The sequence below is a fragment of the Molossus molossus genome, unplaced genomic scaffold, assembly GCF_014108415.1.
Source record: "Molossus molossus isolate mMolMol1 unplaced genomic scaffold, mMolMol1.p scaffold_m16_p_10, whole genome shotgun sequence".
Taxonomy (NCBI): domain Eukaryota; kingdom Metazoa; phylum Chordata; class Mammalia; order Chiroptera; family Molossidae; genus Molossus; species Molossus molossus.
The window spans coordinates 105,529,857-105,542,978 of record NW_023425345.1 but is presented as its reverse complement, the minus strand read 5'-3'; the positions used below and the strand labels follow the sequence as shown (position 1 = coordinate 105,542,978).

General features: G+C 56.5%; 1 protein-coding gene across 2 annotated transcripts in view; it reads right to left on the bottom strand.

Annotated features, from left to right (window-relative positions):
• Positions 1-4,734: 4,734 nt before the first annotated feature.
• IL17RA (interleukin 17 receptor A) overlaps positions 4,735-13,122 on the bottom strand; it is a 32,980-nt gene continuing 24,592 nt past the window's right edge. For both annotated transcript variants that reach the window (XM_036251888.1, XM_036251886.1), the window contains exons 9-13: positions 11,259-11,334; positions 10,610-10,621; positions 10,261-10,374; positions 8,239-8,280; positions 4,735-7,771 (exon numbers count right to left, since the gene is read on the bottom strand). In XM_036251888.1, coding sequence (XP_036107781.1) covers positions 6,285-7,771; positions 8,239-8,280; positions 10,261-10,374; positions 10,610-10,621; positions 11,259-11,334 — 1,731 coding nt within the window. In that variant the 3' untranslated portion in view covers positions 4,735-6,284. The remainder of the gene's footprint in view (positions 7,772-8,238; positions 8,281-10,260; positions 10,375-10,609; positions 10,622-11,258; positions 11,335-13,122) is intronic.

Here is a 13,122-nt window from a genome sequence, read left to right as displayed (position 1 = left end):
AACCACTGAGCCAAACTGGTCAGGGCTGAAATTATAAGAATTTTTATTTACAGTTTTGACTGTCACTCACTTTTGCTTTCTGGGCCTTAGTTTTTCACTTGGGGCCCCTCTTTCCCAAATTCTTGGGGACTTGTTGACAGAAGACACCCAGGTAGACAGACACACAAGAGGGGCTGATGGCTTACTCAGATCCTCTCACAGTGGAGGAAAGTATTTACGCTAAATGCACTATCATGCTTCCAGCCCCTCATCCAGTCAGGTCCAAAACAAACTGGTTGGATTTTGCAGCTAACTGCTTTTCCCCCCTGCTTTCTCTCCTTTCTCTATTGACTTCTCTTCCTTCACTTTGAATTCTGGGGCCCAGACCCTGGTGGGCCCCAATACTGCTCCCTCTGTTTCCACATCCTCCCTTCAGCGTTGTGGTTTGTCTGCTACCCAATCTCCGTGACTGTGAAAGAACTTTGCATCTGAGCCATGTGCCAGGTCCTGGCTGGCCCCCTGCCCCACCCCCTTTTTACTGTTTGGATGGTGTTCTCCCCACGAGCGAGCGAGCGAATAGCTGTGAAATCTCTGACTGCTGTTGGGTTTCTGGTGGAAGGCTGGGATCGGTTCCCACGAGCTGCCACTTCCCTGGGTGCACTGAGAAACTGACAGCAAAGGCCGATTCTGGAAGATTTGTCTGCCCCACCCCAAACCATCCTCTTCCAAACCTTTGGTGCAAGCATCTTGTGCTTAGGGGGTCAGTCCCTTCCTTCTGCTGTGTTTTCCTTGAGTCCTTTTACTTCCTTTGCCCCATTCACAAGAAGAAATGACCCCTCAACCTTTGTTTTTCTTGCCTTCTAGAGTCAAATTGGAGGTGTTCCCACAGATCAGATAAACAGGGGTGTGCTGTCTCCTGGGGCGGATGCCAGGAGCACAGTTCACAGACAGGAACCCAGATTCAGAGTCCAGGCTGTTGGCCTCCAACATTGGAGCAGGTGGGCATGTCCGCGCTCTGGGGGGCCGCCTCCCTGCCTGCTCTCGAAGGGCCTGGGCGAGGCCCCTGAAGGCTGTTCAGACCGCGTGTCCCGGCTCTGACTCCCTGTGCTCCCGCGGAGGCGCTGGCTGGCAGTCAGTGTCTGGCGGAGGGGAAGTGGCACCTCACTAGAATTTTTCATGTTTTCTCCCCCTTCTCTTTTTAAAAATAAAATCAGCTTCTGTTCTGAAAATAAAAAACTTGAGACTTGTGACAAGCTTCCTGTGTGGTCTGTTTTAAGATCCTTCCTGTCCTGGTTTCCTTTCTAAATTCTTAAATGTCACTGTGACATTTGTCACCATTTTATATATTTGTGTTAACATTATGCGTGTACCTTGGGTCTTTCCTTCAGACAGCGGCATGCTCCTCGGAGGCAGTGTGGCTCTGGCCTGACCTGCGGGGTCTGGCCAGTGTTCTGTGGCAGAGTCACTCGGCTGCGCCAGAGTGATCCCTCGGGGGCGGTCTTCAGGGTCTGTGTGAGTGGGCCATGGAGACTCACTGAGCAAGTCAGCTGGCGAGAGAGAGCATGTCAGTGTGCGGGCAAAAGTGGGGGCCAGCCAATCTGGCCTCTCTCCTTTCTACTCCCCCTTAGCCTCTCAGGGCACTACTGTGTCTTCTTTCTCTCTATTCAGAAAGGAAGGAGCCAATAAACTAATTTATACTAAAGTGTTAATAACCTAAGGGGCTATTCCTCCTAGGAAAGGAATCTAGGTACCTGGGTGGAGAGAAAGCATATTGGACAAGACTTCTTGGCATCCTTCAAATCATGACAGAAGAAACTCCATGTTCCTCTAACAGGCAAGCTGGCTCAACCAACCTAAAGGCACAGGACGAGAGGGTGGACCCCGTGCCGAGACGTGGAGGCAGGAGGGCATGGAGAGCCGGGAGAGGCTGTAGGAGCTGGCCTGGAGCCACATGGGAGTGATGTGGGACGCGCCAAGGGGGAGGCATGGGCACCGCAACTGCAGTCTGTACCCACGGGCTGGGGCGGCTGCTTTATTTTATATTCTTCTATAACATATTGTTTTGTTTTTGTTTCTATTGTCTATATTGTTTCTATTTCTCCCAGATGAGCATATGCCCTCAGATAACACATTTATGGAGCTCTTAATATATGGCAAGTATTAGACCATATGTCACTTTTATCACCTGAAAAGGCAAACACTTGAAGAAAGCAAGAGGAAACACAAACAGTATCCCGGATTCATCAACTGCTCGGCCCAGGACCAGGCCAGGGTGCTTCTCCTCGCTTAGAGGCAAAGAGACCCCAGGAAGCCTCTGGATTCCTTACACAGCAGCAGCTTGGGGGGCGGGCAGGCTGGACCCAGTAATGGGGACAGTGTGTCACCAGCTAAGCGCTGCGCTTATATGTGCCTCACGAGACCTGTGAGGTAGGAATTCCTGCTGCGCCCATTTCAGAAAGAAGCAAGAGGAGGCCTGTGAATGCTGGGAAAGAAGACACCTACTAAGAAGGGCTCCTAGTGGTTAACTGGGTTAAAATTAGAACAAAAACAGAGCTTAGCAGCCATTTCTACGCAGGGCCTCTCACCAAACTGCACCCTGGGGAGCGCGCCTGCCTGTGCTGTGCTCCTGCCCCTGAGCCAGCTCTAAAGCTCCTAGAACACTGCTTCAGCCTATAAGACTGCGGCTTCTCCCATCCAATTGGAGCTAACAGATCTGACCAACAGAGTGGCTCTATTCTGACCAATCAGGGCAGTGCCTTTTGGACCAATCAAACTGTGAGGATTTGGAGTCCTCATTTGCATGAGGACAGACCAATCATGGACCAGGGGTGGGGACTTTTGTCCATATAAGCCAGCTCCCCTCTGGCCTGGAAGCCCACTTTCCCTTCATGAAAGGCTGAGGCTTTGGTCTACCTGGCTGAACTGAAACACTGCAGATGTCTGGCTGGAGCAGAGGGCAGACCAGTGCAGGCCAGAGCAGACTGGCACAGAGCAGAGCTGTCTAGGAGAGAGGAGCTTAGCCCCAATCACCTGGGGCTGCCTTATAACTGTGCTGCATCACAAGCTGTTTTGCACTGAATAAAGTTTCCTTCTTCACTGCACCCCAAATTTTGGATCTGTTGTTGTTGAATTGGCACCAATGATCATTGGTTGACAGGCTTAAGGAAGAGATCTTGATTTTTTTTTTATTAATTCTCACCCGAGGATATTTTTCCATTGATTTTCAGATAGAGTGGAAGGGGAGGGAAGAAGGGGGGGGGGGGGAGAGACATTAATGTGAAAGAGACACATCATGGTTGCCTCCCACATGACCCCAACTAGGGCCGGGGATCAAACTTGCAACCCAGATATGTGCCCTTGACCGGAAACAAGCCCTAACCCTTCAGTCTGAGGGCTGTCGCTCAAGCACGGAGCCAAACTGGCCAGGGCAAGAGATTCAAGGCACTTGGCTGGCAAGCAGCAGAGCCAGGGGCCGGCTCTGCGTCAAGCACCGTCAGCCCTCTTTTAAGGGAACTCTCCAACACGCGTGACTTGGGGTCCAGGGCAGGGCTGGCACCTGCCCTGCATCCTACTCATGCGCGGGCCCCAGCGTCCCACGAGCCTGGGCAGCCTGCCTTGTGCTGCTTCATGGGCGGGTCTTCTCAAGAGGGGCTGGAGCGAGCAGAGCCCAGTGCAGAGCCTGAAGGACACAGAAGGAAAATCGCCCGTAGAACAGCTTCTTCTCCCTTACACCTTATTTAACTCTCAGAGATCAGCAGGGGGTAAGTGAAATCCATCATACCTGGCATTCACAGATCTCAGCTCAAATGACTAAAGGAGTGTTTAAGTGATTGAACAAACCCCCTCAAAACCGAAACACTACTGAGGACCTTCCTAGGCAGGAAGACACTGGTTTAAAATCACAGTGCAAGTGGCACGTTGTCGAGCAGTGTCCAGACTGCCTGCCACCTACTCGTGCCTTCCCCCGCCAGCAGGCAGGAAAAGCGTGAGCAGACCCGGAGCTGGAGCCGGAGCCGGAGGCTCGCGCTGGAGACTGTCACGGGCAGCGGCTCCCCTGCCTGCTTTGGGTCCTTCTGCCCACCTTGAGCCACCTCCGCTGCAGTCTGTTTAGGAGGTGGGAGTCAGACGCCTGTTCTTGGAGGGGTTTCTGGGAAAAGCAGGAGTTTATGAGCCATGGTTCAGAATAATATGAAAAGAAAGGTCTGGCTTGCTGTATACCAAGTCTTGAAGCTCTTGGTATTTGGCTGACAGCAGACACCACACTCAGATGGACAGAATTCCCAGCACGATGGTGAGCAGTGTGATTTGGGGGCTCTTGGGAAAGGGGAGGCAACAAAGAAAGGAACAGCCTTGAAGAGAGGCTGCAGCACTCAACAGGCCCACAACGGGCAAATCCACAGATGCAAAGGAGTGTTTGCCCAGGAACAAGGTGCTCAGAGGGCTTGGGGTGATGGTTAAGGGGTGTCGTGTTTCTTTTGGGGTAAGAAAATGTTCTAAAATTGATAATGTGGATGATTGCTGAACTTGGAACTCTTTTTTTTGTTATCCTCACCCGAGGACATTTTTCCATTTTTTGTACAGACAGAGTGGGAGGGAGAGGGAGAGAGAGGAAGAGAGAGAGAGGGAAACATCGACGTGAAAGGGACACATCGAGTGGCTGCCACCCGCACGACCAACCAGGGCCGGGGACAAACTGCAACCAAGGTACATGCCCTTAGCGGGAACCGAACCTGGGTCTCTCCGGACCGCAGGCGGACGGTCTAACCGCTGAGCCAAATCGGCCAGGGCGAACTTGGAACTCTTAAAGGCTGTTGGACTCCACAGGTTCAGTTGGGAAGTGCATGCTGTGAATTATAGAGCTCAGTGATTAGCTGCTGGGTTAAACAACAGCAGCCTTGGACATAAAGGGGACAGAGTGGACCATGCCAATTAAAGACACCTGGACTTGACGGCCAGCAAAGCTAGAATTCAAGGTTTGTGGGTAACACCATCCAAATGGAAGTGTGCTTCCGGGCACCAGGACTGCGCTGGCCGGGCCATCCTGCTGCCAGGGGATCCCTGGTTCCCGCCAGGAAGAGTCCATGATGGGATGCCACACTCCGGACATTCAGTAAGTGCTCATTCACAGAGCGCTCGGGAGGCATCTGGACACAGTGCTGCCCACCTCCGGGACTGCTGCACAGATGGAGCCCGAGGCCGGGAGAGCTCAGTGCCTTTTCTCCCTTAGTCTGCTCAGGCTGCTGACAGGGCAGACTGCATGCATCCCGGTGTGCTACTCTGGGGAAATGTCAAATTCTGGGCCTTCGCATCTCTCCACAAATACTGTCTTTGAACCTCAGACCTTTAAGAACAGGGTGGCATACACTCTTCTCCCCAGCGGGCCTGCCCTCCCCCAATCCGGCATGGACTCTCCAGATCTCAGCCCACTGCTGTCGGACCCGTGTGGAGCGGAGGGCTCCCAGCCTCGGAAGCACCCTCTGCTGTGGCTCTCCACCGGCTGGCTGGGAGCTTAGGGCTTCTGACTACTTCCCGATGAATGCTGTTCGGTTGCACGTCACATTTGTCTATCCTGTCTCTTCCCAAAAATGATGAGGTGGCTTCCAGGTGTGTTTGGCCCTCAGTCTCCTCCTCTGCAGAGCAACAGGAGTCGCGGGCCCTCAGGCTGATGCCCCAGCACCCAGCCTGGGCTCTGGCTAGCTCTCCACCGCATCTCCCGTGCCCCTCCTTCCTCTCCAGGCTCAACTTGGTTTGCTGATGGGCCCGGCTCCCACCCACCTCCCAACCCTTACCTTCCCCAGGACAGGTGCCTCCTCCGACTACAATCTCTGGCCAGGAACCTAGCTTCTCCTTCAGCTCACACAACACCCACTCCAGGATTTCTCCCTGGGCCGGGTGCCCCTTCTGTTTCGTAGCCCTAGCAAGCCTCTGTTCAGCTTTTCTATCTTGCAAGAGTGTCCTCTATTTGCTAATCTGTGCCTCTCACTAGATGTTAATCTCCTTAGTGACCAGGGTCAATGACAGGTGCAATTCATCTTTGTATTTCAGATGCCTGGCACATAGTAGGTACAAAATAAATGTTGAATAAATGGATGAATAATAGACTCGAGGATACTGCCACTAGCTCCTGGGAATGGGCTGCAGATTTCTGTAGGGATGGAGATGACCAGATGGTCCCAGAAGGAAAAATGAAGGGGGACGTCTAGGCATCAAAATCAAGATACCTACATCTGAAAGGATCGTTTCGTACGTGAACAGGCACACATGCACAGACACACGTGTCACCCTCCCCGCGGGCTCGGGGAGCACTATGGGACTGGCCGCTCCGGCTCCACACTGTCCCAGCCGCAGTTCTTCTGAAGCTCCTGGAAGAGCAGCTGTCGCTGGAGGCTCCGCAGGCTCTCCAGGGCCTCGGGGGAGAGCTGCTGGGCTGAGTTTCCCAGGTCCTGCTTGGCCCCCTCTTCTTCCATGTCCACCAGTCCCTCAGGGGGTTGTGGGGAGCTCCTGGAGATGTAGCCCTGGTCGGACTGCACCGACTCCCGCTGCCCCTCCCCATGGAGTGTGTGTGGGTCTTTGAGGGCCACCGCCGGCCTCACCCACCCCTCTGGGGCCTGGGAGCTCAGACTCTGCTGGAAGAAGGACAGCATCAAGCCCCTGAGCTCTTCCCTCACGTCCTCTGGGAGGGGGTCTGGCGATGCCATCGGGGTGCTCCAGAGAGGTGGGTCCTCTGCGTCCACAGGGTGGGGGTCAGAGCCCCCCAGCAGTGGGCAGGCCTCGTCCCCGCCCACAGGGGCCAGCTGACTAGCTTCGCTGCTCCTACCAGCAGGAGGGGCAGGCTCGACGGCCTGAGCCCGAGGGACCACCTCCGGGGGGAGCACCGTGGTTCGAAGGGTTTGGGTCGCCAGCTGCCCCTGGGGCTGCAGCTGAGGTTGCAGCCTGGCCACTTCTCTGCCTTCGTCAGCGATGAGCGGCTCCACCACCAGGCAGCCCTCAGCAGCAGGCTCCTGCACCAGGGGCTTCTGCTTCATAATCCCTCTTCCGGGTGGCAGCAGCCGCTCCTCAGACGCCTCTTCATCCAGGGACGGGAGGTCCTGGTCATCTGCCCAGCGGAGGCTCTCCCGCTCAAACCAATCAGGGCACTGCGCCTGCCACGCCCGGAACCTCTCCACCGCTTCCTTGAGCTGCCAGCCGCTGGGACTCTGCAGGTAGTTTTCCCCTGTGAGCTCCCCAATGCGGTGCATCCGGCCAGGTTCAAACATCTCCAGGTCCTGAATCCGGAAGTACACCTCCTCAAACCTGGCCATGAGAGGGTACCTGGACATGATGTTGAAGAGGTCAGGGATGTCGCTCTCACTGCTGATGTCGTTGAAGTAGCAGACGATGTAGGTGCCAAAGTTGGCTGGCTTCTTGAAATCTGGGAGGATCATGTTCATGGCCGCGGTGAAAAGGTCCCCCGCAAGCCTCTGGCGGTCACATCGAAGCTGGACGGCAGGCTCCCCGCAGCCGAGGATGGCCTGCCACTTGGCCCGGGTGCCCCGGGAGCACAGGATGACAACCTTGGAATTGCTCTCGACCACCTGCTGCTTCTGGCGGCCCACCCAGGTCATGACCCCCATCTCCGAGATGACCTGCTCCTCCAGCAGGTCGAGAGCCACTTCAGTGCCGCAGACGGTGAGCAGGAACTGGGCGAACTTTAGGACCACGTCTACGTAGAGGGGGTGGTCAGCGGAGTAGACAATCCACACCTTCCTGGGCTTCAGCGGAGGGGGCGTCAGGCCAGAGGCGGGCAGGGCACCTGGAGGAAACAAGTTAAGGCAGGCCCACAGGCTCGGTGTCTCTGCTGACACACCCCAGGACAAGGACGGGACGCAGACCAGGCAACCTGTTTTGGTTGCATGAAAAGAAATCAGTCTAGTGCCTTCTGGGAAGAAGACTTTCTCGCATTTCTATCTGGCCTTCAGCCTATGTACGTCATTAAAGAGAAGAAGGGCAAAGGCCTGCCTGCGGAACAGGGGTGGCCTTTTCTCACAGTGGTACCCACCTTCTTTCCTGCCCCTGTGCCAGTGACTTAAAAACATTACCCCAGGCTTGCCATTTAAGGTGCCCTCCTTGGGGGTGCGGAAGGCGGACCCTCTAAAGGTGAGGTCTCCTGAAGGGACTCAGGAGTTGAACTGCAGAAGGAGACCCGCCCAGGATGTCAGGGGCCCTCCACACCTTCACAAAGAAACACACCAAACCCAGCACACCCCGGGAAGTACGGACCTGCGTCGCCACCGCCTCGGCCGCCTTTCTCCTGATGGGACCCTGGAAGGAAAACCATCAGAGCGGCTGTTAGGGAGAGAACCGGCCGGCTCGGGCCTCCAGGAGCCTGCCCCGCCGGGAGGGCGGCCGGAGCCGGGCGCTGGGCGCACTGGGCCTGGCAAGGAGGCCGGGCTGCTCGGACGGGAACCGTGGTCAGCCACGGCGAGCGTGAGATCTGGGAAGTTACTGATGCCTCAGAAACTCAATTTCTTCCTCTGAAAAATGGGTCTGTGGTGGGGGAACTGAATGAGGTTGTGGGCCCGGCGGCATGCGTTCCCAGTCAGCCACGGTCACGAGTGTTCTGTGGTACGGACCCAGCCGAACCCTGGAATGGCGACCGAGGCACCCACAGCAGTCCTGGGTGCCCCCCTCCCACAGGCTGCCACCCCCAAGGAGACTGCCAGCCTGAGGAAAAGCCCTTCCCCGGAGGTCTCCTTGCCGGAAGCATCAGTCTTGTTACATCCCCAGAAAGTCTCCACCAGGTGCACTGACATTTCCTTCTAGTGCTTTCGAGACGAGGAAGGGACACCACACACTTGGACAACGCTCCCCTCCGAGATGCCAGGGGGGAATCTCAGCTCAGGAGGCAACTTCTTGGTGACAGGGGAGCAGGGGAACCCAGACGGTCAAGGAAGACCGCAGAGCCCTCACTTCAACACCCAGAACAGCCAGATAACGGGCGGGTTCTTCCCTGCCCCTCCTTCAGCCCGCGTGGGCTCTCCAGGAGGTCAAGGGCAAGGGCAGGCATGCAACCAGAGCCTCCTGCATCTAGCGAGAGCACCTGCAGACACATCACCTCATTTGCCTCTGCCACTAACCCTCTGGGGGACTCCTCAGAGGTCCGCTGGTGCTGGTCTGGTGTTCTTCCCACCACACAGTGATTAATACCTAATCCCGACCAGCCTCGCAGGTGTGGAACCTTCTCCCCCACCAGTGGGGAGGGGCAGGGTTGTGGAGGGGCGGGGGAGGCCGAGCCCTTAACGTGGAGACCCAGGCTTTCCCCTGCGCACAGCCCGGCCAGAGAGGGCTGCAGCGTGGAGGGGAGCGGACACTGACCGACACCCCCCAACAAGCACCTTCCCTGCCACGGCCTTTAATCTCACCACAGCCCCGAGAGGGAGGCGCTGGCTCTGCTTTCCAGAAAAGAACCAAATCTACGGTTTATGGAGCAACCTGCCTTTGCCTGAAACCAGTGGGGCAGAGCTGGGACGCACAGCCTGGGCCCGGGTCTCCAGAGCCCCCCGCCACTTCATGCTGTCCCCCATCATGCTGCTCTCCCTGACCTCGGGGCTGCACGTCTGCGCTGCTGCATGAGGGGTTGCGTAGGCGGCTCCCCCTGCCTGGCTGACCGTGTCTGATGCACGGAAACCCCACTCTAGTTCCTTCCCACCTGCTCATTTAAAAAATTAATTTATCCATTGATTTGAGAGAGAGGAAGAAGGAGAGGGAAAAGAGAGAAAGAGAGAGGGAGAGAGACAGACAGACAGACACAGACACTGATTTCTTATTCCACGTGTTTATGCTTTCACGGGTTGATTCTTGTATGTGTCTTGGGGATGGAACCTGCAACCTTGCGTATCAGGACAACGCTCCAATCAACTGAGCTACCTGGCCAGGGCCCCAACCTGTTGATTTCAATATTAATTTAAGTAGCGATAAGTATAATTGTGGCTAACATGTAATAAGACGTGTGTGCCAGACTCGAGGCCGAGAACACACGCATCATCTGTAGTCGGACTGCTTGCTGCTGCGGGTGTGGCGCACTGCCCAGGCGGTACGTGACGGGGCTGGGTCTGAGCCCAGGTCAGCCCTACTGCAGGTGCGGAGCTCGTGCTAACAGAAGCAACAACTGTACTGAATTTGAGACTGCAGGGTGCCTTCTGAACACAGCCTCGCAGAGGACTGGAGTGGGAAGTGGGGCATGGGAAGAAAGAGAGGTGCAGAGGGGACCCCAGGACCCACGCCGTGGCGTCCGCCCCTTACCAGATAGCCTCCAGGTCATGCAGAGGATCAGCAGGATGACGCAGCCCACCAGCAGGACGGAGATGCCCGTGATGAACCCGTACACCCACAGAGGAACATACTCTGTGGTGTATTCTGTGGGGAGCAGAACAGCATGAGTCATACGGAGGGAGCCTGGCCTCCCGCCCTAATGCCCAGCCCCCAGGCTGGCCTCTCTGGCCTCCCCATGACGTGCTGGTGATCTCGTGCATCCCGGGACGCCTTGTGCCCGGCTCCACACCAGGCTCAGCCCCGGACGGCTCGTGTGGCCCCTGCAGATCGTCCCCCCAGGCTCCCTGCAGCACACTGCGGGAAGGAGCGTTGGCCTTACCTGCAATCGGGTCTGTTATGAGAACAAAAGAAAATAGTATTTTAATTACTAACTGTAATTACAAAACCATCGACGACGTCCACAGAGGGCCTGCTAATGACCATGGCCCTGTGAGAACTACTATAGATATGGGTTCAACTTGAAACCGTCTACGTGAAACACCTGAGTCTGGTCTACTCCGCGAGTCCCACCCCTCGCTTGGGAGGCCGGCTTGCTTCCGGGCCAGCCCACCCTGTGCCGTTTTGGCTGCAGCCACAGCTGGGCTGCAGACGGCTCTGAGCAGGCCCTGCCACTTCCCGGGGTGTGACCTCGGACAAGTTACGCATCTCTGTGCCTCCGTCTCTTCACCTATGAACCTGGGGGAGGGAGTCTTCACTTCTCGGTGCTACGGTTCACAACGTACAAGGATTTTGTTCTGTGCATGGATGTAACTGTAACTCTGTAACAGTCGACCCCCACTTTCCAGTCACAGGTGCTGAGGGCCAGATCAGGTGCTTTGCCCAAGGCTTCGCAGCTGTCCCAGGAGGGCGGCTCTGAAGCCCTGCATCACAGGCCCCACCCGGAGGACCAGGTCAGGGTTCCGCTCAAGCTGTCGCCCTTCATCCATTCTCACCCCAAACATATTCCAGGACAGCCATCTGCTTCCTACCTGGAAGTGTTGGGCAGGACACATTGGCGTAATATCTAGGGCAGTCATTCAAACAGCTGTTCAGGAAGGGCTGTATCTGTGTGACAGACAAGGGCAGGGAGGAGAGGGAGTCGGAGAGGCTGGGGGACCCTGCCCTGATGCTACCCTAACAAGAGTCATGGGCCGTGGCTGACTGCTTCAGTATCTCAATGTAGCTGTTACGCAGACCACCCATCATTTCGAGGGGGGCAAAGGAACCCTGCCCAGGCGAGGCCGGGAGTCCCCGGTGGCAGTGCCTTGGGTCCTCAGAGAGGGCACCAGTCACGAGCTGCATTCTTCCCTCTCTTGTCCCTCTAGAACAGTGGTCTCAACCTCCCGAATGCCTGACTGTTTAATATAGTTCCTCGTATTGTGGTGACCCCCAACCATAAAATTATTTTCATTGCTACTTCATAACTGTACTTTTGCTACTGTTATGTGTTAGGCGACCCCTGTGAAAGGGTTGTTCAACTTCCAAAGAGGATGCAGCCCACAGGTTGAGAACTGCTGCTCTAGAAGAAATGCCCACCTGCGCGGGCTCTCCACCTGCGCTCTCCCTGCTACATCCACCCACCTGCGCTCTCCCTGCTACATCCACCCACCTGCGCTCTCCCTGCTACACCACATCCACCCACCTGCGCTCTCCCTGCTACACCACATCCACCTACCTGCGCTCTCCCTGCTACACCACATCCACCCACCTGCGCTCTCCCTGCTACACCACATCCACCCACCTGCACTCTCCCTGCTACATCCACCCACATGCACTCTCCCTGCTACACCTCATCCACCCACCTGCACTCTCCCTGCTACACCACATCCACCCACCTGCACTCTCCCTGCTACACCTCATCCACCCACCTGCGCTCTCCCTGCTACACCACATCCACCCACCTGCACTCTCCCTGCTACACCACATCCACCCTCCTGCACTCTCCCTGCTACATCCACCCACATGCACTCTCCCTGCTACATCCACCCACCTGCGCTCTCCCTGCTACACCACGTCCACACACCTGTGCTCTCCCTACTATACCACATCCACCCACCTGTGCTCTCCCTGCTACACCACATCCACCCACCTGCGCTCTCCCTGCTACACCACATCCACCCACCTGCACGGGCTCTCCCTGCTACATCCACCCACCTGCGCTCTCCCTGCTACACCACATCCACCCACCTGCGCTCTCCCTGCTACACCACATCCACCCACCTGCGCTCTCCCTGCTACACCACATCCACCCACCTGCGCTCTCCCTACTACATCCACCCACCTGCACTCTCCCTGCTACACCACATCCACCCACCTGTGCTCTCCCTACTACATCCACCCACCTGCACTCTCCCTGCTACACTACATCCACCCACCTGTGCTCTCCCTACTACATCCACCCACCTGCACTCTCCCTGCTACACCACATCCACCCACCTGTGCTCTCCCTGCTACACCACATCCACCCACCTGTGCTCTCCCTGCTACACCACATCCACCCACCTGCGCTCTCCCTACTACATCCACCCACCTGCGCTCTCCCTGCTACACCACATCCACCCACCTGCGCTCTCCCTGCTATATCCACCCACCTGCGCTCTCCCTACTACATCCACCCACCTGCGCTCTCCCTGCTACACCACATCCACCCACCTGCACTCTCCCTGCTATATCCACCCACCTGTGTTCTCCCTGCTACACCACATCCACCCACCTGCGCTCTCCCTACTACATCCACCCACCTGCGCTCTCCCTGCTACACCATATCCACCCACCTGCGCTCTCCCTGCTATATCCACCCACCTGCGCTCTCCCTACTACATCCACCCACCTGCGCTCTCCCTGCTACACCAC